General features: G+C 35.5%; 1 protein-coding gene across 11 annotated transcripts in view; it reads right to left on the bottom strand.

The window, feature by feature from the left end:
- The window catches only part of PHC3 (polyhomeotic homolog 3), a 95,472-nt gene that overhangs the window by 10,084 nt on the left and 59,604 nt on the right, over positions 1-25,784 (bottom strand). For 8 of the 11 annotated variants that reach the window (XM_030929548.1, XM_010376003.2, XM_010377310.2 and 5 more), the window contains 6 exons: positions 25,222-25,375; positions 19,845-20,095; positions 16,057-16,216; positions 9,435-9,549; positions 5,104-5,236; positions 4,781-5,012 (listed from right to left, as the gene is read on the bottom strand). In XM_030929548.1, the coding sequence (XP_030785408.1) occupies positions 4,781-5,012; positions 5,104-5,236; positions 9,435-9,549; positions 16,057-16,216; positions 19,845-20,095; positions 25,222-25,375 (1,045 nt within the window). Of the gene's footprint in view, positions 1-4,478; positions 4,608-4,780; positions 5,013-5,103; positions 5,237-9,434; positions 9,550-16,056; positions 16,217-19,844; positions 20,096-25,221; positions 25,376-25,784 lie in introns of those variants that run through there. The other 3 variants (XM_010379705.2, XM_030929557.1, XR_749704.2) reach the window with 2 other exon arrangements.

Genomic DNA, 25,784 nt, shown 5'->3' with positions numbered 1-25,784 from the left:
ATAACAGGTTTGGGTTAACTAGTTATACCTCATGAACTTATCTCTGTATAATACATCCTTCACATATAGGTAAAGAGGAAACAAAAATATAATGTTTTGCCATTTAAATAACCTAGAAATATTTTCTCAAGTAAGTACCACTTTCATTATCATTTGTACCTTATCCTAATTTATAACCTTCACTTGACAAGTACATTTAAAATATTTTTATTGTTCACTCAGGACAGATCAAATCTCTCAAGATTGTATTACCAATCTATTGCAATGCTGCTGAAATGTATTACACTGCTTGACTTGTAACTTCAACTTCAAATCTTAGTATCACTGGGCTTGTCTCCACTTTTGTTAAGAAAACAATTCTCACTGAAATTATGAGCTTGCTGGTGAATTTCCTGCCATATAACCAATATTTTAGCTCTCAGTCTAAACCAGGTGCTTTAGCAGGTAACAATGCCAGTATCTACCTGAAACTCAAATGTTTTTACTGTCTACCAAATTTTCAATTCCAGATTACTCAACAAACTTACCCATTAAGGGTAAAGAAACCAATAGGAAAGGTAATGAATTAAGCAGCTGAGACAAGAGAGAATAAAAAAATATGGAAGCTTTCTTGAGATACAGTAAAATTTTAAGATGAATTTAAGAATACACATAAAAACTGACAGCTTAAGTTTTTCTATTTTATTCAAATCAGCATTCTAAGGGAAAACACAAAGAAAAAGATAATGAAAAATGAAAATAGTTACATTACACTTTTGGATGCCACAATTTTGCTAGTTCAATTATCCTTTCTACTTGCAAATGTATCATCCTCTTGTTTATGTAAGATTATGTCTTACAACCCAGCACAAAGCACAAAGCATTATAGGTACTGAATACATAATATTTGTCAATAAGGACTGAATTAGTAAATACACAATAAACAAAAATATAATCTGCTACAGAAGAGCTATCTGTAAGAGTAATATAAACATTTTTCCTGTGTACAGCTGTGTGTCCATTTTTTCTCTTGCTTATTTCTTTTCTCATGTCCTCTGTTAGTTGTATCTTTACTGTTTCCTATATAATAACTAGCTTTTCAATTTCTATTTTAATAATTTCTCAGACTTTGAAAAATTCACATTTCAATACCCTCTACAAAATTTTTATGCTTTTGCTCATTTATCTTATAAAAGAAACTATAGTTGAAATGGGATTACTCACCATAGAAAAGCCCCTTTTCTTTTCCCAGAGGTAGCTCAACAAAACTGGGCAGACAAAACTGACTAATCTTGCATCTAGTTGTGACTTCATCCTTCTTTTTATGAAATAACTAATGTTCTTCTCTCTTCAGTCTTACTTACAAGAACACAGGAAAGAAAAGAAGAGAGAGAAAGATAGGGTGGGACTTACTTAGATTCAGAAAACAGGAGCAATGAGAAGTAATGAGAATTATAAGAGCTACATTTGGGAATAGAAACAAGGAGTTCTCCATGAGGAAAATATGTAGCACATTCCTGTTCCTCTGTATTGTGAGATTCCTCTTCACATATCCTCTTGTAGGTGGACAGTAAATGTATTAGCAAAATAATAAAGAACAAAAAGTGTTTTGGGAATTAGCACGATCAAATAGGAATGCATTTTAGATCACAACTTTCTTAAGCTAACCACAAAAAAAGAGTAGTTACATCAGTATAGAAATAAAAAAATAAAGTGACTTAGAAAAATTGGAAGCAAGTATGCTTCCAGAAACTCATTACAGAAAAATATATTTTAGAAACAATTTTAAGTGCTCAAGGTATACTGAGATAAAGTTCTGAGTTTCTGACATTAACATCTACTTTGGTAAAATGCCTGGATCCCAGGGATGTGTACAAAACAAACACCAACTGACACTGAGCTAGCCAGTCAGCTGAGCTAGCTTCACCTCACCAGAAGCAAGTGCAGTGCAGCTCTTAGTACGGGCAAGGACCTCTGCACGTGGGTCCCAACTGACCTTGCAAGTGTCTGGCATCACTTCTCCAGCTAAACTCAAAACAAAACACCCTGCACAAAAATTGACCACAGTAAGGTTGGTGAAAAGGTATCACGTGCCACTCAATACTACAGAATAAACAAGTCCCAATACTGATATTACAAAAACCAGTAAACAGTCATGTTTTTAAAAATGATTCCTAGTTTATGCCTACAGAAAAATCAAATCTACTGTGCATTCACACTTGAATAAATAGAGGACAAACTGATCTCTCCAAAAGGCAGTTCACCACAGCCAGGAAGGGTTAAAGAAGATAACCTGCAGTAAATTGAAAATAAGAATTGTTCCCATAGATAACTTTTTAATGCAGAAAAAATTAGAAGGTGGTAATTTTTCTTTCTGGTAACAGCTCTGAGATTCTGGTCTACTGCATACAAGCTCTAACATAGTCTGAACAGGATGGTTAACAAGATGATATACAAAGAGAAGAGAAAACTGGAGGAGTAAATATAAATGCCCTGATTAAAGAGGGAAGGAAGCCTATCTCAACTGGAAAGAAACAAAATACAAAAGAGATTACAAAATTTACAAGTTTGTTCATTCTATTTAAGAAAAGCTTGGGAGTAGACTACTCAGGGAAAACAAACAGCACTGAATGAGAGCTAAAAAAAGCTCAAAACGGTATTTACAAAGTCCAGAGAAGCAGAAAGAAATGATCATTAAGGCATTTTCTGGTATGAGATTACCTTAAACTATAGGCATTATGCAGAGAAAACTTTCAGAAAGGTGATATAACTAACCACACAAATAAGCTTATTATTTGGCCTGTCAAAGCAGTTTGGAAACACTCCCATTTCATAAGTAAAGAGAAGAGTCATATTAACCAGACTCTAAAACAGTAATAAGCAATTCTAAATTATATAATAGCTGTGTCCTTTTTATGACATATAATGTTTTCTAAATACCTAGCAACAAAATTAAGTGTCTAGATGAGCTCTGTAAGACAAGCATTTTAGGTTATAAGGAATATTAAGTTTTATGTTTTTTTGTTTAACTCAAATGAAGCAAGAATGAGACAAAGGAATTTGCCTTCGTTCTAGTAAAGTAGCCACATGGCAAATGGATGCTGGGGAAAATTAGCCTAAATAAAAAAAGAAGTGAAAGAAGAATCAGCAGTATCTATTATTTGTTAATTATTTGGGCAACTACTTTCCTCAGGATATAAACCAACTCTCTTCTACAAAGGAAAAGAAAAACTTCCCCCAAATGAAAAATCAGGCTCACAAACAGATCATGTGGCCCACTTGGAAGAGTGAGACTACTTCTGAAGATGACAGAATCAAAGCCCAGCCCCACGCATCCATATAGACTCTGAAGTTAATTCCCAAGATAGCTATACTGGTCAAAAACTAAAATTGGTTTCCTTAGTTACTAAAACCACAACCAATAAAGACTCAGTATCTTCTAAATACATCCAGTTTAAAACAGATTCTAAATCCACATGGTCAGCAATTAATTCACACCTAAGTTTTTGTGGGCGTATACACATTTAAAAATCTTCCCATAGAGTATCTCCACTTTAAACAATTCCATCTTTCTTTAGAAGCGGCCATATTTTTTTTAAACTTAGCATTTCTAAAACAAGCTATTGATAAACTAATTTAACAAAATCTCACAGAATTCTGTATATGAAGTAAAGTGGGTGACAGATTCTTTACAACTGTCATTTCTAAATATATTTTCTTGTATAGCATGTGAGCTCTAAGTATGCTTCTAAGACCTTAGCTGCCATCAGAGAAAGACTAATTAGCAACAACAGCTAATTAGCTTATTAAACTGTAAAAAGTTAGTAGACAAGTTCAAACAGAATGTATTCTAGAAAGCTTGTATCAAGAGAAATGATATGATTCGCAATAAAACCAAAAGGAAATAAATTTTTTGTTTTAGTCTCCTCATTTTCCATATGCATAAGGTCAAAGTGAATGACAAGATTTACTGATTTAAAATATATATATATACACATATATAGTCTTAACATATATAACTAGTGTGGGTCTCATCATGAGCAAAGGTGCAGCTGTCTTTAGTAGCCAGCCCCTTGGAGAAAGTGGGTATAAAAGATTATTGTCGTTTTAAGGAAAAAAGATAGAGACTTAAGGTGATGGAAAGAGTATCAAAATGAGAGAACAGGAAAACATAAATAAGAAAGTTACCCTCAATATTAGAATGAATATAACTGAATTTCAGCTCTCTATTTGAAAAATAAAATTTCAGAAAGGCTCTTGATGTTTATTTATTGAAAAGAAAGAATGTACCTTCTTTTAAAAGAACTAGCTTGATTTTTTTCAAAGAAACCAAATTTTTAACATATTTTAAAAGGTTCCGATTAGCTTTCAAAAATGTAAAAAAAAAAAGTCTCTCTTACTTCATTTTTAAAAAGGTTAAATTAGGAAATAAGGAGGAATAGAATAGAAAAATAGAAGAGCAGAAAGGAAGAAGTGTCTGATTCAATCTCTCTACTGACCTCTCGAGAGAAATCAGACTGAAGAGAAGAAAGCACCTTTAATATCTTCACCGGCTGAGGTGTCACAGCAGAAGCAGGACTAGTCAGTTTTTATCGACTTGGGGGGGTATGAGAAAATACCCAGTAGTGCTGAGGGAATAAGCAAGAGGAAACAGATCATATTTCAATAACAAATGCCATTTAATTTATACATATACACAGTACTTCTCTAGCCCTTTTGTGAAAAAGGTGTGGATGTATCTAACATTGCTGTGTGTGAATGCACAAGAAAAATATTAAGGCCAAAGTGATGAATTACATACCAGGTAAAGAATGTATGAAGGCCCAGACATCATCAACTGTCCATATAGATGGCTCTGTTTGTGCAACTGGTAGCAAGTCACTGTTCTCAGGCATTTTCCGAATTCTCACATCCCGAAGCTCACGTTCTCTTTCCCGCTCACTCTGCCTGCGTAGACGAGTAGTCATAGCAGAGGGCACAGAATCTTCATGAGAAGCCAAGTCTTCTTCTGCAGATGGATAAGTAATTGGAAGCTGGAAAATGTAGTACAAGCAAAATACAGCATTGCACTTTCCTTGCATTTCTGAAAAGGGTATTTTACATTGAAGCAAGGTTTATACAGACCTGCCTAAGCATATGTTCTCTTGCTGCCCCATCAGGGCCACTTGGACGACGGCCACGATGCCCAAGACTTTGATTATCAGGCTTACGATTCCAACGACTAAGTGCAAATTTTTTAGAACAGCTAACATTGTACCTAAGAAATTCAAATAAGAAAAAGTATTTAATGATATATGGGACAATCCATTTAGTATTTAATTGTGACTTTAAAGTGCAACTGTGAATACATTAATGAATGTAAGATCTCGTAAAATAATTATACTGTTCAATGGATTTACTTATGCTAAAAGGTCAAAAAATGGGCTCTGTGTATATCATAATATATCTCTCAGCATAATACTGGACATCTACAACAAAATATTGTATTTTTTCCTGATTACAGCATGACAGTGGGAAACTTCCTGCAAAACACAGAGGATAACCAATTTTCACAGCAGCAAAAAAAAAAAAAAAAAAAGGAAGCTTCCAAAAGAAAAAGAAGTTATGTAGTATCTAAATGTTTATTCAAACTGATTTTTCTAAGTAATAACTTCCAAAGAGACATTAATTTTTAAAAGTTTAATATACTAGGGAGAGGATCTCAAGCAGCTAACAAAAGATTTTTCAAATATTATTAAATCAAAGAACGAAAATGTAAAGTGGAGACTTTTAAAGTTATACAAGAAATTCATTGCTCTCACTATTCAGAAAATTTCGAAGTACATAACTCTTTTTTTTTTTTTTTTTTTTTTTTTTGAGACGGAGTCTCGCTCTGTCGCCCAGGCTGGAGTACAGTGGCCGGATCTCAGCTCACTGCAAGCTCCGCCTCCCGGGTTCACGCCATTCTCCTGCCTCAGCCTTCCGAGTAGCTGGGACTACAGGCGCCCGCCAGGTCGCCCGGCTAGTTTTTTGTATTTTTAGTAGAGACGGGGTTTCACCTTGTTAGCTAGGATGGTCTTGATCTCCTGACCTCGTGATCCGCCCGTCTCGGCCTCCCAAAGTGCTGGGATTACAGGCTTGAGCCACCGCGCCCGGCCCGAAGTACATAACTCTTTAAAGAAAGATTTTCTTTTATCAAAATAGATCGCCTAATATTTTTGAACATAGACCTTTATAAGACATGATGACAGCTTAAAAAAATCCTACGTCTTTTAATGGATCCTAAAGCCCTGGAACGAGGACTGGCAAACTTTTTCTACAAAGGACCAGATGGTAAATATTTTAAGTTTCATGGGCCATACAAGTTTCTGTCACAACTACCCACCTCTGCCATTGCAGTGTGAAAGCAGCCATTGAAAATATTGGGTCGGGCACGGTGGCTCACACCTGTAATCCCAGCACTTTGGGAGGCCAAGGTGGGTGGATTACTTGAGCTCCAGAGTTGAAGACCAATAAATGGCAAGACCAGTTCAAGGCCAACACGGTGAAAACCCATCTCTACCAAATATACAAAAACTAGCCAGGTGTGCTTGCACACACCTGTAGTCCCAGCTACTTAGAAGGCTAAGGTGGGTGGATGGCTTGAGCCCAGGAGGCCAAGGTTGCAGTGACCTGTGATAGCGCCACTGCACCCAGCATAGGTGACAGAGCCAGATCCTAACTCAAAACAATAAAAATAAAATTTAAAAATAAAAAATAAATAGAAAATATTGAATGAGCATGGTTGTGTTCTAGTAAAACTTTCAGTAACAATAACAATAAAATTTGAATTCCACATAATTTTCATGTATCACAAAATATTATTTTGATTTTTTTTCCCAACAAACTAAAAATTTCAAAATCATCCTTAGCTCACGAGCCCATACAAAAAAAATGAACAACAGGAAAGACTTGGCCTGGGTGGGAGTTTGCCAACCTTTCCCCCTAGAAAGAAGAGTGAGAAGAAATGATCTAAGAAACAAATTTCTGAAAAGCTATGCAAAGGCTAGGAAAAATATATGCAGTTTCATTTTTACATATATGAAACTGCCTTTGTAACTTATTTTCAAAAATCTGTTTTGTAGAGATGGGGGTCTCACTATGTTGCCCAGGTTGGTCTCAAACTCCTGGGCTCAAGCAATCTTCCCACCTCAGCCTCCCAAAGTGCTGGGATTACAGGCATGTGGCACCACACCCAGCCTTCAAAATTCTTTTGCTCCAAGAAAGTTACAAGAATAAATCCCAATTAACTTTGCTATTGCTAACTATTCTAGAACCAGTATGCTGACACCACAACAAATTCTTCTCACCTACATTTTATAAAGATATCAAGAGGTGGAAATAAAAAGTACTATGATAATGAATATGCTATTTTTCCCATAAAAATATAAGTATCTTGATAGCCAATTCATTTTACCCTAATACAATTCAAGATCCTGCTGTGTTCATAATGTGCTCATTTGTGGGCTCAGCAATGTAGGTTTCTGATTTCCATTTATATCAACTGACAAAACTTCTTTATCCATTAAGGAAAGAACAGAAAAGAGAGGCTAGCTTTATACTTGATATTTTGTCCCTAAAAATTTAGCTTTCCAAGACAGCTAGGCAGACATGTAAATGGCAATGGTTCTTCCCCGACCTAATCTCCCTCTCTCATCCACATTTCCCTATGTTAGGGTCCCTACACTGCTAAAGAGATTCATTGAAGGATACTAATGTGACAACTCAGCATTCATCTCTGAGAGAAGACCGATGGCAGCATTAAGTGTCCTCAAATATTTTTAAATAGTTAAGAAGTTTAAAATATTCTGAAAGGGAGTCCTTTCCCCAAGTTTTTAGAGTTTTTAAATCACTCAGAATCAGATAACCATTGTTCTTTCTCGTAGTATATGCAAACTAGAAAATTCAAGTTTAAATATGAGTTACATAATTTGATTATTGGTTTATCAGTAACATCAAAGCATATTTGAAAAACAGACTGACAACCAAAACAATGAACCCAATTTTGGAGGAAAACACTTCTATTATTTAACTTAAGTTTTACTAAGTATATTTTGGAAATAAACCATACGAAATAAAATGTTCAAGTAAGAAATTCCCTTGATGTATACAATTATACTAATTTTTTCATGAGGTTAAAGTTATTTATTTTTTATGGATGCATAATAGATGTACATAGTTTTAGGGTATGTGTGATAATTTAATACATTCATATAATCAGAAAAGATAAAATCAGTGTGCTTGGGATATTCACACCTTAAACATTTGTCTTTTTTTCATGTTAGAACCATTCCAATTCTGCTCTTCTACCTATTCTGAAATACAGTACAAGCTATAGTCATCCTATTGAAGATCTTAAATCCTTTGAGAGAATAATTATCTTTTTGAACAGAGAACCAATTTCAAAATAGTGTGCATACACTTCAACTTAAGTGGTAAGTATCTGTATTACTAGGATTTATTATTAGAATTAGGGTGGGGTTCTTTTTTAACATAAACCAAACTTGGGAATTATACGATTAATGAAGAGACTAAACATTTATTTTGTTATTAATACTATTTATCAGCCAGGCGTGGTGGCTCACACATGTAATCCCAGCACTTTGGGAGGCCGAGGCAGGCGGATCACCTGAGGTTAGGAATTTGAGACCAGCCTGGCGAACATGGTGAAACCCCATCTCTACTAAATATACAAAAATTAGCTGGGCATGGTGGCAGGTGCCTGTAATCCCAGCTACTCATGAGGCTGAGGCAGGAGAAACTCTTGAAGCCAGGTGGTGGAGGTTGCAGTGAGCCGAGACTACACCACTGCACTCCAGACTGGGCCACAGAGTGACACGCTGTATTAAAAAAAGAAACACTACTTATCTATAATAATGACTATTGAAAATACTAATTCAGAAAAGACAAGTATTTTGCTGTCTTTGTTAACAATGTGGGGAATTTATACTATAGCTGTCCCATTAGAAATCTAAAATAAATAGAATATGATTCAAACAAATGAAAACATTTTAAAACAACACAAAGTAAATCAAAGTATTTCAATAATGATAAAACAGCTGATAAAACAAATACTGTTTTTGACACTTTAAGGACTAGTATTATATAATATCCTGATCATTTCATTGGAGGGATTCTCCTAAATATATTCTTACCATCAGGAGATTACTACCTTAATATTAGATTATACTGTACAATTGATTTTAAGTATTATGAATATGTAATTTTTGCAAAGAAAAATCTAATAACTAAATACTAGGTGGCTCCAGATACTGCCTATTTGTATTATTCTTCTATATAGTAATAACTAGGTTTCTTCTATAATATTACATATTAAAATATCTACAGTTATCCTTGGCAAGCTATTCAAGGGTTTTTTGGTTTTGTTGCAATGGCTATTTATCTGTCCTTTGGGAAATTCAAGAGCATAGAAATACCTTTTGGCACATGACATAGTGCAGAATCGTTTTGACCGCAAAAATTCATTAGCATATCCCATTTTCCCACAGAATTCACACTTGAGCAACTCACTGTCCATTTCTTCTAATGTCTCTAAAAAAGAAGGAAACAAAGGAAAAAAAGTTTCCAAAAATTTAATTATGCAAATTTTCTTTTAGTCTATACTTTGGTTGGATACTGCTAGGAAACCAATGGCCCTTTAATTTTTCAATCCACAGGCACTCTCGCGGGGCAAAAGCCTTCAAAACACAACTACTGCTACTAATTCCCTCTTGCTTCTGCATAAAAATTATAAGGAATTCCTTTCTATATAAATAAGCATAACATTTTAAAAGGTTCATCTTGCTTACAATCCATCTAAAATGTACAAAAAATTCTGTAAACACTGGGAGAGAAATGAAGGTGAATAACATAGGCACTACCCTCCAGAAGGAATACTTTCAAAAAGCTGAGTGTGGGATATGAATTTTGATAAATTGCACTGTGGAGATACATAGCAGGGAACCCTTAATTCTAACTGGAGAGAACAAAGAAGGCTTCAAAAGGTGAAATTTTGATATGTCTGATTTTACAGGAGCATGTAAAATAATTAACTCTCTTGAAGATCTGCAGTATATGATAAAATATATAAAGATGTATATATATCAGGAGGCTGAGGCAGAAGAATCGTTTGAGACAAGGAGTTTGAAACCAGCATGGGCAGCACAGCAAGACCCCATCTCATTCATACATATATACACATACGTAAAATTCTTTAAAAATATGCATATATCTAATTATAAAACAATTCCTTTTAGTTATATTGCATTAAAATAAAAATAACTAGGCTTAAAAATCACAGTTTCATAATTTCCAATCACTGATGTTTTTTTTCATCATGCTTTTTTTTAACTTAATGGGTGCTCCTTATTAACTCAGAATGTCCTTCTTCCACCCTACATATGTAACCATTTGCAGGCAATAACACAGAGCACAAAGAACCTTCCATCCTAAATCCTGGGGTATTCAGCAGGAGTCACCCATAAGCAAACAACTTAATCTTCATGAACCACAATTTTCTCATCTGTAAAATGGGGTTTATAATGTATTTCCCAAAGAATTGAAGTGACAATTATATGTGTGCCCAAAAGGTAGTAGGCATTAAAAGTGATAGTTCCATTTCCTAATTTCCACATAAGAACTAAAAGGGTAGTATGACATGTAATAAGCGCTCGAGAAATACTTTAGTAAAACTTGTTAAATTCTTAAATCAACCACATTTTGCCATTTTCTTGTATCATCATAATTCCTTTGCCAAGTCATATAAAAAATGCAACAAAAGCATTTGACTAAAAAGCATTTTACTTTTACTAACTAAACCTTTTAGCTGTGAACTCCATATGTGTGCTCTATGTTACTCATTTAATAAAGACTAAGATAAATACAGGGATTCAGAAATGCAGACATGGGTGGCATGTACTCAGTAGGCTCAGGTACTCACATTATCCCAGTTTTACTGGGGAAGCAGATCGCAAAGTGCTAAATTAAGTGAAGTAGCAAGAACTACTAAAAAACAAATTGTGAATTAATATTTGACATTGGTGGGGCATCCAAATACATTATCCTGAATAATGAAATCATGACTGACAAGTGACCAGTTTAAGGAAATTCTCAGGACTACCTTCATAAGCAAAAGTCATCAATTTAGTAGCAATGAGGAAGAAACAGTCTGAAAACAAGTAAATTAAAAATTGCTCCTTCCAATGACCTTCCAACGGCCCAGTCAGGAGATCCACCAACACATTCCCCAGACCTGATAACATAATTCCCAGAGGTACTGTTTTTATTTTGTCATGCTTATAATCTGATCTTATTATAATCTGATCTGATTGAAAAGCCTGTAGGGAGACAGAACTTCTCACTTGACCACCACTGCCATTAGTTCCAGCCCTGAAAGAGTCCATTCCTCAAGGTTATTCCAGGAACAGGATATGCTAAAAGCTTTATTTCAAAGATCTTCTGTTAATTAACATAGCAATGTACAACACCTGATAAAAAGTTAGAATACTTTATGAAGGAGGAGAAGATACCAAATAGAAATGGTTTACAGTTAACCCAACAAAAATAAGAGTATCAGTTTTATTTCTCATAAAGAAGTGAGGGACATTAACAGATTCAAAAATTCTTGTTCTAATGTTCAGTCAGATTTTTAACAAATTTGGTAATATTACCAAGGTCACTCTTTTACATTTATGAATTAAAAAACTGCCAAAAATTTTTTAAAAACTGCTGATTTAGCTAATAAAAATGGGATTCTATGGCAGAGACAACTGGTAATTCTCCAGCATCCACTCTTTGCTTTTCTCCCATAGTAACAAAACCCTACCAACACAGCTGCCCAGATTAAAAACAAGTTTCTGCCCTAGGTGTGGCTGATTTGTAACCAATGGCATATGACTATAAATGCTCACAAATGCCAGGTGGTGCTCCTTCCCCCCATCTCATTGGTTAGAATGTGATCATGAAGATCAGCCATCTTGGAAATAAAAGCAACATTCTATGGATGACAGAGACGTAAGACCCTGGAGCTTGAGTGCCCAATACTAAGGAACTATCACATAAGCCCTGGACTGCTGATCTTTGGGTTATGTCAGAGAAAATTAAATTCTTATCTTCTTTAATAAAATATTATTCTGGATGTCTACTAAAGTGGCCAAACCTGCTTCCTAATCTAGATCCCCCATTTTGTGGCATGAGGGGAAGTTATTTTTTATTTCCCCCAAAGACCTGAAACCACATGAGGATAGCAGCAAAAAGAGGCAATGAGATGGAAATCATAATCAGTGTGATGATATACCAAGGAAGACCATAAGCTACTTTGATGAATCACAATCTACTGGTTATAGAACCAGCCTAAAGAGAACCACAGTTTATCCTTTATATGCTTACCATGAGGTTTTTTATGTTGAAACTATATATACCACTAAAAGCAAAGCCATTTTACATTTTAAATAAGTGACCTCACCATTTTATACTATAGGACTTCCTATAAACAAACACTGAAGTACATAGTAATAGAAACATGAAAATTATAAAATTACCTTGGGAAATTAGAAAGTATTTAAAATTTCAGCACGTTTTATATAAATATTTCTCCTGTATGAAATATATTATCTCTACATCTTCCTTTCCTTACTCTGATAGCATATCCTGCTGAACTACCCACTTGCCTTGAGAACATCAGTCCTTTCCTTCCTCTTCCCACCATGACTATAGGTGTCAATTACATGCAAAACTTATACATACATTCTACAGATGGCCAACAAAGTTTCCAAAAACACTCCTTTATTCATATCACCTGCCTAAAAATCTTCAGTAACTATCCGCCCAGCTTCAAACCATCCACCTAACTTCAAACTTGCTTTCTAATATCCAAGGTTCTCCAGAAACTGACTCTGCCAGTCATACTTTCCACTACTCCTCTAATTCAACCCTTTACTCTTCACTGCCCTCTCTTAAAGTTACCTAGCACTTACACATTCTTCATGCACTTACTCTTAGTGTTCTAATCTGAAATGTTTTTGTTGTTTATCTTAAATCTATGCATTAAATCTATGACCCAGCTCAAATCTCATTTTTATAGGAAACTCACCAAACTGGGAATAATCTTAGCCAGTTTTAAAGTTCTAAATTCTTACTGTCTATATAATTCAGTGTAAATATACCATCTGTAGCTCCTTCATTACCTTTCTGTATGGAGATTCCCTAGATCCCTAGTTCCAAACTACATGAAAAGCTCATGGAGGGAAAGGGGATTGTATTTTACTTCTTTATGTATGTAAAGAATATATACATACATACATATATCTCTCATGTTCTAGAATAGTCTAACACGTACTACATGTCCATTATATTATAAACTGAGGATCATACTATATGTGGTAAAGTTTCCTAAGCAGATTTCCATGTTCTTCCTATTATGTACACGGTGGGACACATTATAAATACTTTTTAGCCTAGATCTTTCATTTATATACATATTGTAGATATAGGCCAAGAAAAAAAGAATACCTACACATTTTTTTGTTACTTTTCACTTCACATGAGAAATGTTCTCAGATAAAATAGTATGTGTAATTAAAAGACAGTATTTGAGAATTAAATGAAATTAAATTCATAAAAACAAAAGGCACAATACAGACCTTATTTGGATCCTGATTTAACTAAATAACTATAAAAGGACTTTAAAAAATTAGGGAAATATGAATATGGGCCAGGTATTATATAACACCAAAGAATTATTGTTATGTGTGATATGGCATTATAAGGAAATGTGTATTATTTTGAGAGATACACACTGATATATGTACCAGTGACTATGATTTTCTTTAAAACAGAAAAGAAAAGAAAAGAAAAGAGAAAAGAGAGAAAAGAGAGAGAAAAACGGCAAGGGAAAGGGAAAGGGAAGGGAGAAGAACAGAGAAGAGAGGGGAGGGGAGGGGAGGGGAAGGGGAGGTGAGGGGAGGGGAAGGGGAGGTGAGGGGAGGGGAAGGGGAGGTGAGGGGAGGGGAGGGGAGGGGAGAGAAGAGAGTGGGGGTTAGGAATGGAGGAAGGAAAACAAAATGAATGATGAAGCTAATGTGGCAAAATAATGTTGAAATTGGGTGATAATGTTGAGTCTGGGTGATTGGGGATTTATTATATAATTCTAATGAATGTTTTAAAGTTTTCATGGTTAACACTCTTTCAAATTAACACAAATCAAACTGAGCTCAAGTAGTAAAAATCAAATTTTAAACTAGTATACTCTTTGCTGTTCAAATAAGAAGTAAAACGGTGATTAATATGTTGCAACAGTTTATAAAGAACTAACAATGTCAGAGGTGTCATCCTTTTAAGTTAGAAAATCTGTGGTCAAAGACATATTCTAGTTTGCTTACTAGCATGCTATATCGCTTGATTTAGCGAAGTAAAGGCACATAGTATAGGCTCAATAAATATTTGTAAAGCGAATAAATTAATTTTAATGAAATATATTAATACATTGAGGATAATTACTTAAGACACAAGTGTTAATTCACTACTACAGGGCCTTGACTATTCTAAATGCTACTGCATTAAACTGAACTCTACCACCTGAAGGGTCATGGTCAAAATTAAGAGGAATAGTCTCATGAAGATGCTCCTGTAGAATATGGCAATTCAGAAATCTCACCCCAAAAAACAGTAAAAACTTAGCTGCTTTTAAACAGCAAATTCAAAGTATAAAATATCTGTTTTCATTTTTTTTGTTTGCTTTCCTTCTGTCATTTTGGATACCACTTGGACTTCTATTCATTTTATTTTATTTTATTTATGTTTTGAGACAGAGTCTTGCTCTGTCACCAGACCGGCGTGCAGTGGCACAATTTCGGCTCACTGCAACCTCCGACCCCCTGGTTCAAGCGATTCTCCTGCCTCAGTCTCCAAAGTAGCTGAGATTACAGGCGCACACCACCACGCCCAGCTAATAGATATATATTTTTATATATTAAAATATATATTTATGTATTTAAATATATATTAAAATATATAATATATATTTATATATTACATATTAAAATATATAATATATATTTATATATTACATATTAAAATATATATATTTTTTAGTACAGATGGGGTTTCACCATGTTGGCCAAGATGGTCTTGATCTCCTGACCTTGTGATGCGCCCGCCTCAGCCTCCCAAAGTGCTGGGATTACAGACATGAGCCACTGTGCCTGGCCTTTTTTTTTTTTGTTGTTGTTGTTGTTGTTGTTGAGATGGAGTCTTGCTCTGTCACCCAGACAGGAGTGCAGCAGCGCAATCTCAGCTCACTGCAACCTCTGCCACCGGGATTCAGGCAATCCTCCTGCCTCAGCCTCCCAAGTAGCTGGTACTACAGGTGCATGCCACTACACCCGGCTAATTTTTGTATTTTTAGTAGAGACAGCGTTTCACCATGTTGGTCAGGCTGGTCTCAAACTCCTAAGCTCAAGTGATCTGCCTGCCTCGGCCTCCCAAAGTGTTGGGATTACAGGCATGAGCCACCGTCCCTGGCCTTATTTCATTATTTATTAGAATAAAGTCTAAATAAAAAAGGAGTTTCCTCACTGAACAAATGTAATCGCCTCTTGAATGAAGAGTATATACTTAATATAATTATAATATCCACCTGATGTTAAACATCAGAATGCAGAAAGTCTGGAACAAAACAACCCAGAGGCTCTAAAATTTTAAGCAAACTCAGTAAAATACTCATTTGTTACTTAAGTCTGCTTTAAAAAAGAAAGAAAATTGATTGTATTCATACTAAAATTCTGAATTGCCTTCTCTCACATATGATGGAACTTTTCCCACCTACACTCCTTCAAAAGTGAAACTGACATTGAAGAAATTAGCACTAATCTTGCTATTTTGGCTATGTGACCATTGAGAGTCTGATTAGCTTTCCCATTATTTTAGTCAAATGGTGCATTATATGAGAATAGAAGTTGAATATTTCCAGTGAAATTCTGTACAGAATAAAAATCCACATCCTGTTTTAAGCAGTAAAAGTCAAAGTTAAATTAAAGGGTGTCTTAAGTGAAACCCACAAACCTTCAGCAATCATATCTTCCATCTCTGTGTCAGATGAATTATCTGCGTGTTTTGTATTATTCTGTAGCTCTGGCTGAACACACACTGAATTTATCGCCTGATTATCCAAAAGAGGCCGTTTTTTCACAGGTTGTTCTATTAGCAAAGATGAACGACTCACCTTTAAAAAAGGAGAAACAAAAAAATGAAACAATCTCTAAAAAGACTTCAGAAATAACTTGGTTTATAAAACTCTTGAAATGAAACCTATTTGTGATAATTTACTAGTTCAACTCATCAGATCCATTTATTAAGTGCTTTATTCCTTGGGAAAAGGTGACGCAGTCTGGATGTGAACGGTTTATTTCTGGTCACCAGCAGTACAGCTGCTTCAAAGTCTCTGTTAAATGGAACCTGCTGTCTGAGTTTAGGCAAGTAGTTTTTGGAAAAAAAATCTTAAAATTCAGCAATTCCTTATCTTCAGAATTAATACTAATCATCCAGTTATCCTGCACTGTGAATATTTTGGTAGCTCAATCCAACACTGAAAAACAAAGGCAGTAACTGTCAGTATATGTAGGAGTTGGGTTTTTTTTTTTTTAAGCTTCAAAAAGTCTACTCAATTAAGCAATTCTCTCTCAAGTTCTTTGTGGAGACTAATTTTTTTCCTTCATAAATTTAAGGTTTTCTTTTTCTTTCTTTCTTTTTTTTTTTGGAAACGGAGTTTTGTTCTTGTTGCAATGGTGCGATCTTGGCTCACCACAACCTCCACCTCCCGGGTTCAAGCGATTCGCCTATCTCGGCCTCCAAAGCAGCTGGGTTTACAGGCATGTGCCACCACCCCTGGCTTATTTTGTATTTTTAGTAGAGACGGGGTTTCTCCATGTTGATCAGGCTGATCTCGAACTCCCAACCTCAGGTGATCCGCCTGCCTCAGCCTCCCAAAGTGCTGGGATTACAGGCGTGAGCCACTGTGCCCAGCCAATTTTAAGTGTTTTCCATATGAATGTAAGACAAAGAAAAGATCATCAGTAAATTTTGATTTGCCAGTATCCTCAACTAATTAAGATTTTTCATGCACAAAGCTTCTAAGAAAACTAAAATTCAAAGTGTTTAGGTGATTTGTTTACAAAAATAGAATGAGGACTAGATTTCAAGTCTTCTGAATCCTAGTTTAGCAACTTATCCACTATAATCACAAAGGAAATGGAAAATCTTCAAATATTAACAAATTAACATCAAAATATTCACTTATATTCAGTATACTTGGTTAACTCAGGAATACTACTTATTTTAGAAATATTTTCAACAAAAACAACTCAGACCAAATATATTCATTGATTCACTGGTGAGCCCTCAGCTAATTTAAAAAACAGAATGACTAGAACATCTTATTCCTCAAGAATGCTGGTTAAATCTCTAAGATCTGCCACATATGGGGAACAATAGCTTATTGGATAGAAACTTTTACATTTAACCTTAGAGTATAATCACTCACAAACTTTTTAAAAATTTTGTTCATGTCAGTTAGATATTTAATATGCCTCAAGTGAAATTAAAATTCATTAAAGTTATTGCTTAAAGAAAAACTCATATTCAATGCTACTAAGGGCATACACTTCTCACGGATGAATAAATTTAAATCATTTTTCCAAAAACTAATTCAGCAATTTATATCAAGTCTTATGAATATCTATGTAATAATTCTATTTCTAAAAATTCATACTAAGAAACTTATTTAAAATGTGTATGATTTATATACAGATATTCCTTTCAGAACTATTTGAACAGTGAAAAAATGGAAACCTAATGTCCAACAATAATGGAAAGATTACATGGATGTTCATAAAGTGAAATTTTATGTAACCTTTCAAAATGTTTCCAATACTATTAATAATGAGAAAATAAATACTAAAATTTCCTCAAAGAACTGTATGTACAATGATCATCTTGACTGTCTATATAACATCTATACATTATATATAAAAACACATATACACTAATACCGCAATATGTATATGTGTATATATACTACAGTATTTGTATATATATACCACATATGTATTGTGGTATATATGTACATATACATACTGTGGTATTAATGTGTACTGTGGTATACATATACATAAACATATTGTGGTATTAATGGGGATCATTTGCCCTGTATATTTCCCAAATTTTCCATTTAGAACATGTATTAGTTTCATAATGTGAAAAACAAAAGTTATGGCTCTCACTAGTGGTAACAGATAATAATGGCTATAGCTATGAAGTGCCAAGTACCATACGGAATAATTTATGCACATTTAGTTCTCTTGACAACCGTAAGAGCAAAGCACCATCTCCATCTGACGAATAAGCAAACTAAAGATCAGAAAGTTTGAATGACTTGACAAAAGTTACACAGTCAGTATGGAGCAGATGGGAAAAAAGACTGTTCCTCCATCCACTGTATGAGAATTGTTATAGGAAATCCAAGTTTGACACACACACACACACACAGAGGAAACTGAACACAAAAACAACTGACTGGGTAGCTATCTACCATAATGCAAGACTTTCACCCATGAATCTGAACATCCAGATGACTCAAAAGGACTTCAAAAAATTTTTCATATTTTTTATATCTGCCTATCTTTGACATATTTTCCAAGGAAAAATGTTCATCTCTAGATATTAGCATACAACTTATGTACAGCTTAGCCTCAAGTTGTAAGACCCGTAGTGATAGAGCACATTCATTTTGAGTGGAACATTTTAAAGCATTTGAAAAATATGATTGAAGGCTAAAATTTAGGAATAACAAGAAAATATATTGGCTAATTACAAACCATCAATTGGGTAACTTCAGATGATTTAAAATAATACACTTTATGGCCAGGTGCAGTGGGTCACGCCTGTAATCCCAGCACTTTGGGAGGCTGAGGCAGTAGATCACTTGAGGCCAGGAGTTTGAGAGCAGCCTGATCAACATGGTGAAAGCCCCTTTTCTGTACCAAAAATACAAAAACTGGCCAGGCGTGGTGGTGCATGCCTGTAGTCCCAGCTACTTAGGTAGCTAAGGCATGAGAATCACCTGAACCCGGGAGGCGGAGGTTGCAGTGAACTGAGATAGTGCCACTGCACTCCAGCCTGGGTGTCAGAGCGAGACTCTGTCTCAAAAACATAAATAAATAAATAAAAATAAAAATAGTAGTACACTTCAGCTGTATTTCAGTTCCCTTAAAAAGAAAAAATAGGCCGAGCGCCACGCCATGGCTCACACCTGTAATCCCAGCATTTTGGGACCTCAGGAGTTCAAAACCAGCCTGGGCAACATAGCAAGACCTTGTCTCTACAAAAAAAATACAAAAATTAGTGGGGCACGGTAGAACACACCTGTAGTCTCAGCTACTCAGGTGGCTGAGGTGGAAGAATCAATTGAGACCCAGGGGTCAAGGTAACAGTGAGCCATGATCACACCACTGCACTCTAGCCTAGGCAACAGAGCAAGATCCTGTCTAAAAAAAAAAAGAAAAAAATAGAAAAGTTTATTTCACTGGATAAACTTCCAACTCTTTTCTCTAAAAATTATAAAAATATGTCCTGAAATTTTTTTCCCTTAGTTGATGCATCTAAACTTAGCTGGCATAAAATTCTACATAAACATTTGGAAATACAGGAAGTAGAAAGAGAGATAAATGCTAGATTAAAATGGACAACTTTCTTGAAATAAAATTACAAGTTTTTTATTAGAAAATAGTAATATATAATTTTAAAAATAATGTTATATAAATTATAAACACACACAAAATATGCTTGCTACTTACAGGAAATGGCTCCAATCCTTCCTGAATCACAAAGCCTTCAATAACATGGGTTAGGATCTGCGGTTTCACAATAGCCTGTGGAGGTTTGTTCTCTATACTGGGAATGTTACTGTGCATAGATGTACTGTTACTCCTTGTGGTGGCAGCTGGAAGTAACAATGGAGGTGGTGGAACAGAAACATGTGAGGGATCTGACGGAGATTTAATTACTGAAGCACTGACTGATGCCACAGCAGGTAATTCCACTTGCTCTGAAAAAAATCAAAAAGTCATTTAAAAATTTTTTTAGCATTTTGCCCAAGCAAATGAAAGAGAATTCAAGAATAAATAATAACAACAATAGTTAATATCTGGTACTTTCAAAAACTGTTCTAAGAACCTTAAGACCTCATTTAATCTGTATAATAATCTTCTGAGGTAGAAGCTACTATTATTTCCACTTTATAGAAGAGGGTAACTTGCTCAAAGTTATTCAAACCTTTGTTTAACAAATTGGGCCAGGCACAATGGCTCACGCCTGTAATGCCAGGACTTTGAGAGGCCGAGGTGGGTGGATCACCTGAGGTCAGGAGTTTGACACCAGCCTGGCCAACATGGTGAAACCCCATTTCTACCAAAAAAAAAAATTAGCAGGGCAGGGTGGTGCATGCCTGCAATTCTAGCTACTTGGGAAGCCGAGACAGGAGAATCGCTTGAACCCAGCTGTTATCCCAGTTACTTGAGAGGCGGAGGCTGCAGTGAGCCGAGACTATGCCACTGCACTCCAGCCTAGGCAATAAGAGTTGAAACTCTGTCTCAAAAAAAAAAAAAAAAAAAAAAAATTGTTCTCATGAGACATGAAAATGTTTCAAGATATAAACTTACAAATAATTTATACTAAAATGGTTGCTTGGTTTTGTTTTGATATTTTTTAATTTTAAGCTATTAAATCCCCTATGTTCCTATTTATATATTCCAAAGGGTATAGGTGGGGCAGTGGAGTACTTTGAAAGTATGCTTAAATGAAATGGGGTCATGAAATCCACAGAATAAGTAGATTTATTTATTTTTTTTGGGAGACCGGGTACATGTCGCCCAAGCTGAAGTCCAACAGCATGATCAAGGCTCACTGCAGCCTCAACCTCCCAGGCTCAGGTGATTCTCCTACCTCTTGAGTAGCTGGGACCACAGTTATGTGCCACCATGCCTGGATAATTTTTTTTTTTTTTTTTTTTGAGACGGAGTCTCGCTCTATCTGGTGTGCAGTGGCACGATCTTGGCTCACTGCAAGCTCCGCCTCCCAGGTTCACACCATTCTCCTGCCTCAGCCTCCCAAGTAGCTGAGACTACAGGCACCCGCCACCATGCCTGGCTAATTTTTTGTATTTTCAATAGAGACGGGGTTTCACTGTGTTAGCCAGGATGGTCTCTATCTTCCAGACCTTGTGATCTGCCTGCCTTGGCCTCCCAAAGTGCTGGGATTACAGGTGTGAGCCACTCACTGGGCCTTGCTGCCTGGATAATTTCTTTTTTAATGTTTTTTGTAGAGATGGTGTCTCACTTTGTTGCCCAGCTGGTCTGTAACTCCTAGACTCAAGTGATCCTCCTGCCTCAGCCTCTCAAAGTGCTGAGATTACAGGTATAAGCCACCATGCCCAGCCTTCACAGCAGTTATATCCATAAATCAATCTAGTTTCACCAAATAATCCACCAAAACAAACTGTACTGGAAAACCTGTTTAAAGTCACACAAAGTCACACAATCTATAAAAAGCAAAAGAAAAAAAAAAAAGAAAAGAAAATCAGCAGAAAATGTTAATTTGCTAATTTCTAGGAACAAATACACAATTGTACAAATCTGTTATCAAACTGAAGAACTTCACAAAAATCCTATCTCACATACCAAATCTTCACATGTACTTCTAGGAGGGGACAAAGGATGAAAGATCAAAAATTCTGAAGTAGGACTGAAAGGTACTTTTCTATACAATGGAAAAAACAAATCTATGAAGAACTGAAGCCTAAATTAAAATTTTAATGTCCCTTACAGATTTAGAGATAAGAGATACTTTACTTTTAAAATATAAAGTTGCATTAAGTATAATTTGGTATGTTCAAGAAATAAAGTTTGCTGTATGTTCTAATTAATATCCAGATCATATGCATAAATGTACCAAACTTATAGTCCTAAATTTTGTTCAAAATAGAGCTGTAAATTACTTTTTGAAGATGGTAATAGCTATTTACATAAGTTGTAAAAACCGAAAACATGAGAAACATTCATGTACTATAATAGAAAAGAAACACAATTATTACACCCTCTAGATTTAAGAGAAGTATGAGAGAAAACCCAAGCTCTAACCGATAAGATTTTGCCACAAATCTGTCTATTCTCAGTATCACTTACGGAACAAGAGATGTGAGATTTTTCTTTTTGTATAGATGCTTTTTACTTTCAAAGCATTTTAAAGATTTATAACAACTGAATCCCAGATGGAAACAAGTCTATTTCTGCAAGTTAGTTTATTTCAAGATTTGATGAGAGTTACTGTAAAAAAAATCAACCTGTGCTTTAGTTCCCCCTCAAATATTACAGAAGTGTAATAAGTATGAGGTAAATTATAGGAAGATTCAAGTCTACATTGTACTTTGACAATTTAGCCAGAGAGATGTGCTTGTCAGGATCTCAGACTACATTCCTGAGGAAAACATGGAAAGATACTCGTGTTCCAATATTTCAGAAATGCTTAAACTTCCTTCAAGTACTATTAGTAATGCTTATTTTGTAATTAAATCACAATTAAAATGTAAGTTTACTATTCAATCAAACTGACATTTTTTTTTAACTCTAATCTCATGACAGATTAGCAATAAAACTTATATCTCTGCCTTTAAATCAAAACTCCAGGAAATCCGCAGCAACATAAATCCATTTCAGTGTAAACCACAAAGATTTGATACCATAAACTTTCTTAAGTCTTTTGAGGTATTACTTTGAATAAAAACGCAATAATAGGCCAGGTGCAGTGGCTCATGTTTGTAATCCCAGCACTTTGAGAGGCCAAAGTGGGTGGACTGCCTGAGGTCAAGAGTTCGAGACCCACCTGGCCAACATGGTGAAACCTTGTGTCTACTAAAATACAAAAATTAGCCAGACGCCTGTAATCCCAGCTACTCGGAATGCTGAGGCAGAAGAATCACTTGAACCCAGGAGGCAGAAGCTGCAGTGAGCCGAGATCGTGCCACTGCACTCCAGCCTGGGCGACAGAGCCAGACTCTGTCTCAAAGAAAAAAAAAAAAAGGCAGTAATATAAAATTCACCTTAAATATTTTATGTAAGTTTATTGACTAAATGTTTTCTACTTTTCAGGAGGGGGAAAAGTTAAAAGAAAATTAAATTTCCCCTTTTAGGGTCTCTAGAGATTTGCGATAGTAGTGAGGGAATAGAAGCTCAAGAGAAAAGAAGGGAAGGGCATATGGCACGCTAAAGAAAACAGAGGGCAAGGGTTGCCTGGACAGCAGACAGGGACAGTGTCCCATAACAGTTTGTTTCCATGCCTGTTGTAGTAGTCCGTCTTAACTGAAAATGATCATGAGGGCAATGTACGTATTCAACAGAACAGAATACGTACAACAAAGCCAGAACCAAGATTAGTATTATTCAGATCAGGCGTCAGCAAACTTTCCATGAATGGTCGTATGGTTTCTACAACTACTTAACTTTGTGGTTAGTAAAAAGCAGCCACAATATCTGAACAAATGAGTGTGTGGCTATGTTTCACAGAACTTTATTTATGGACAATGAAATTTGAATTTTACATATATTTTCATGACATGAACGATTACTCTTCTTTTGATTATTTGCAACCATTCAGAAATGTAAAAGCCATCATTAGCTTGGACCATACAAAAATAAGCAGCAAGCCATGCATGGTGGAGAGCACCTGTACTACCAGCTATTCAGGAGGCTGAGGCAGGATTACATGAGCTCAGGAGTTAAGAGGCCAGCCTGGGCAACATAGTGAGACCCTGTCTCTTAAAAAAAAGAGAAAGAAAATAGGCAGCAGAAAAGATCTGAACAGTGAGCAGTGTGCCAACCTCTAATCCTAACATTCATAAATATTAAAAAATAACATGAAACATTTATGTTTAGTAAAATACCTAGGATACACAGTAGCTTTGTGAGGAGGTACATACAGGAGATTTGTCTGAACTCATAAACAGCACTGAAATAGTGAATAAGACTTTGAATGGTTAAGCACAAGAACTTTTTTTTAAGAGACAACCTCTTTTTTGTAGCTCTGTTGTACAGGCTGAACTCGAACTCCAGGGCTCAAGTGATGCTCCTACCTCAGCCTCCAATGAAGCTGCGACTCCAGGCATGCACCAACAAGCCCAGGTAAGAATTTTTTTAATCCATGTCTTACAAATTCTTATAAGAATTTAGTGAGGTTTCACTTAAGTACTATAAATACTAAAGAACACTTTTGAAAGCACTTACTCAGTCTGAATCACAAACAATTGTGAGGAATATCACATATGGCTTAGAATACTTCATGATTTTTGGAAAGTATAATTTAAATCTTTTGAAAGAATTTTCATTTATTCTAATTTTTAAACTAGAAATAGCCTGATACATGAATGTGAATGAGCATATGAAACATGTCTGCACAAACCACTGAAAATATAGAAGCCTGAAATGATAGGTTTTCATTTGGATGGTACTGAACAATTTATAAGTTATTGAGCTTCCCTGCCATTAAAGAATTTTCCAGGCTGGGCATGGGAGCTCACACCTGTAATCCCAGCACTTTGGGAAGCCAAGGCAAGAGGATCACTTGTACCCAGGAGTTTGAGACAAGCCTGGGCAACGGGATGAGATCCTATCTCTACAAAAATAAAAAATTAGCCAAGTGTGCTGGAAGGTTCCTGTAGACCCAGCCATTTGGAAGCTGGGGCAGAAGAATCACTTGAGCCCAGGAGATACGGGTTGCAATGAGCTATGATTGAGCCTGGATGACAGAGTGAGATCCTGTCTCAAAAAAAAAAAATGTTAAACTCAAATCTGTATTTTGTTACAATTAACTACCATAACAAGTTCGTTTAATATCATCTCTAGTGAAGAAACAGGCTGGATGCAATGGCTCGCACCTGTAATCCCGACACTTTGCGAGGCCAAGGCAGGAGAATCGCTAAAGGCCAGTAGTTCAAGACCAGCCTAAGCAACATAGTAAGACCTCGTCTCTACAAAAAATAAAAAATTAGCCAGGTGTAATGGTGTGTACCTGTAGTTCCAGCTACAAAAAGAGGGGAAAGGAGGAGAGGGAAAAAAATCAACTTTTCCTATTATTAACATTTATCAAATAGAAAAATTCCCACAAATGTTGGTATTTTCTCACCTAACAAAGGATGTTCAGAAGTCAAATCTTCTCCTCTCCCCACAGTTATAGCTGCTGGAGACAAAGTGGGTGGTGGTGGGGTTCTATCCATCCGGACACATTCATCTGACTCTTCTGGCATTTCTTCTTCACACACATCTTCTACCTGATAAACCTGCAATGACAAACCACACTGCCTTAAAATGTTTCCAAAACTAAATTTAATCAAGTGTTCTTAATTTCAGAAAACTAAATTCTATGTGTATTAAATTTAAAAACAAGGCAAAAATGACTACTCTGACAGGCTGAAAACTTTAAAATTGCTCAAATGAAGTTTTTCATACTTCTTGATAATATTTGACTGAAAGCAAGCTGTGAATCAGTATCTACACCAAAAATCACGAAGGTTTCAAAAAAGATGATACTCAAGTCTGAACATATTTTTAATTTTGATAATTAAAAAATACAAATAAAATAACAATTTTGGGAATTCAATTGTTTTTGTTAGCTTCTAACTGTCACGAATCAAAACAGATACTAACATTTTTCACAGGCACACTAAGTAAATCCCCACAATGACACAT

The sequence above is a fragment of the Rhinopithecus roxellana genome, chromosome 1, assembly GCF_007565055.1.
Source record: "Rhinopithecus roxellana isolate Shanxi Qingling chromosome 1, ASM756505v1, whole genome shotgun sequence".
In the NCBI taxonomy this organism is placed as follows: domain Eukaryota; kingdom Metazoa; phylum Chordata; class Mammalia; order Primates; family Cercopithecidae; genus Rhinopithecus; species Rhinopithecus roxellana.
Note: the sequence above shows the minus strand (reverse complement) of the source record. Positions and strands in the feature narration are given on the sequence as shown.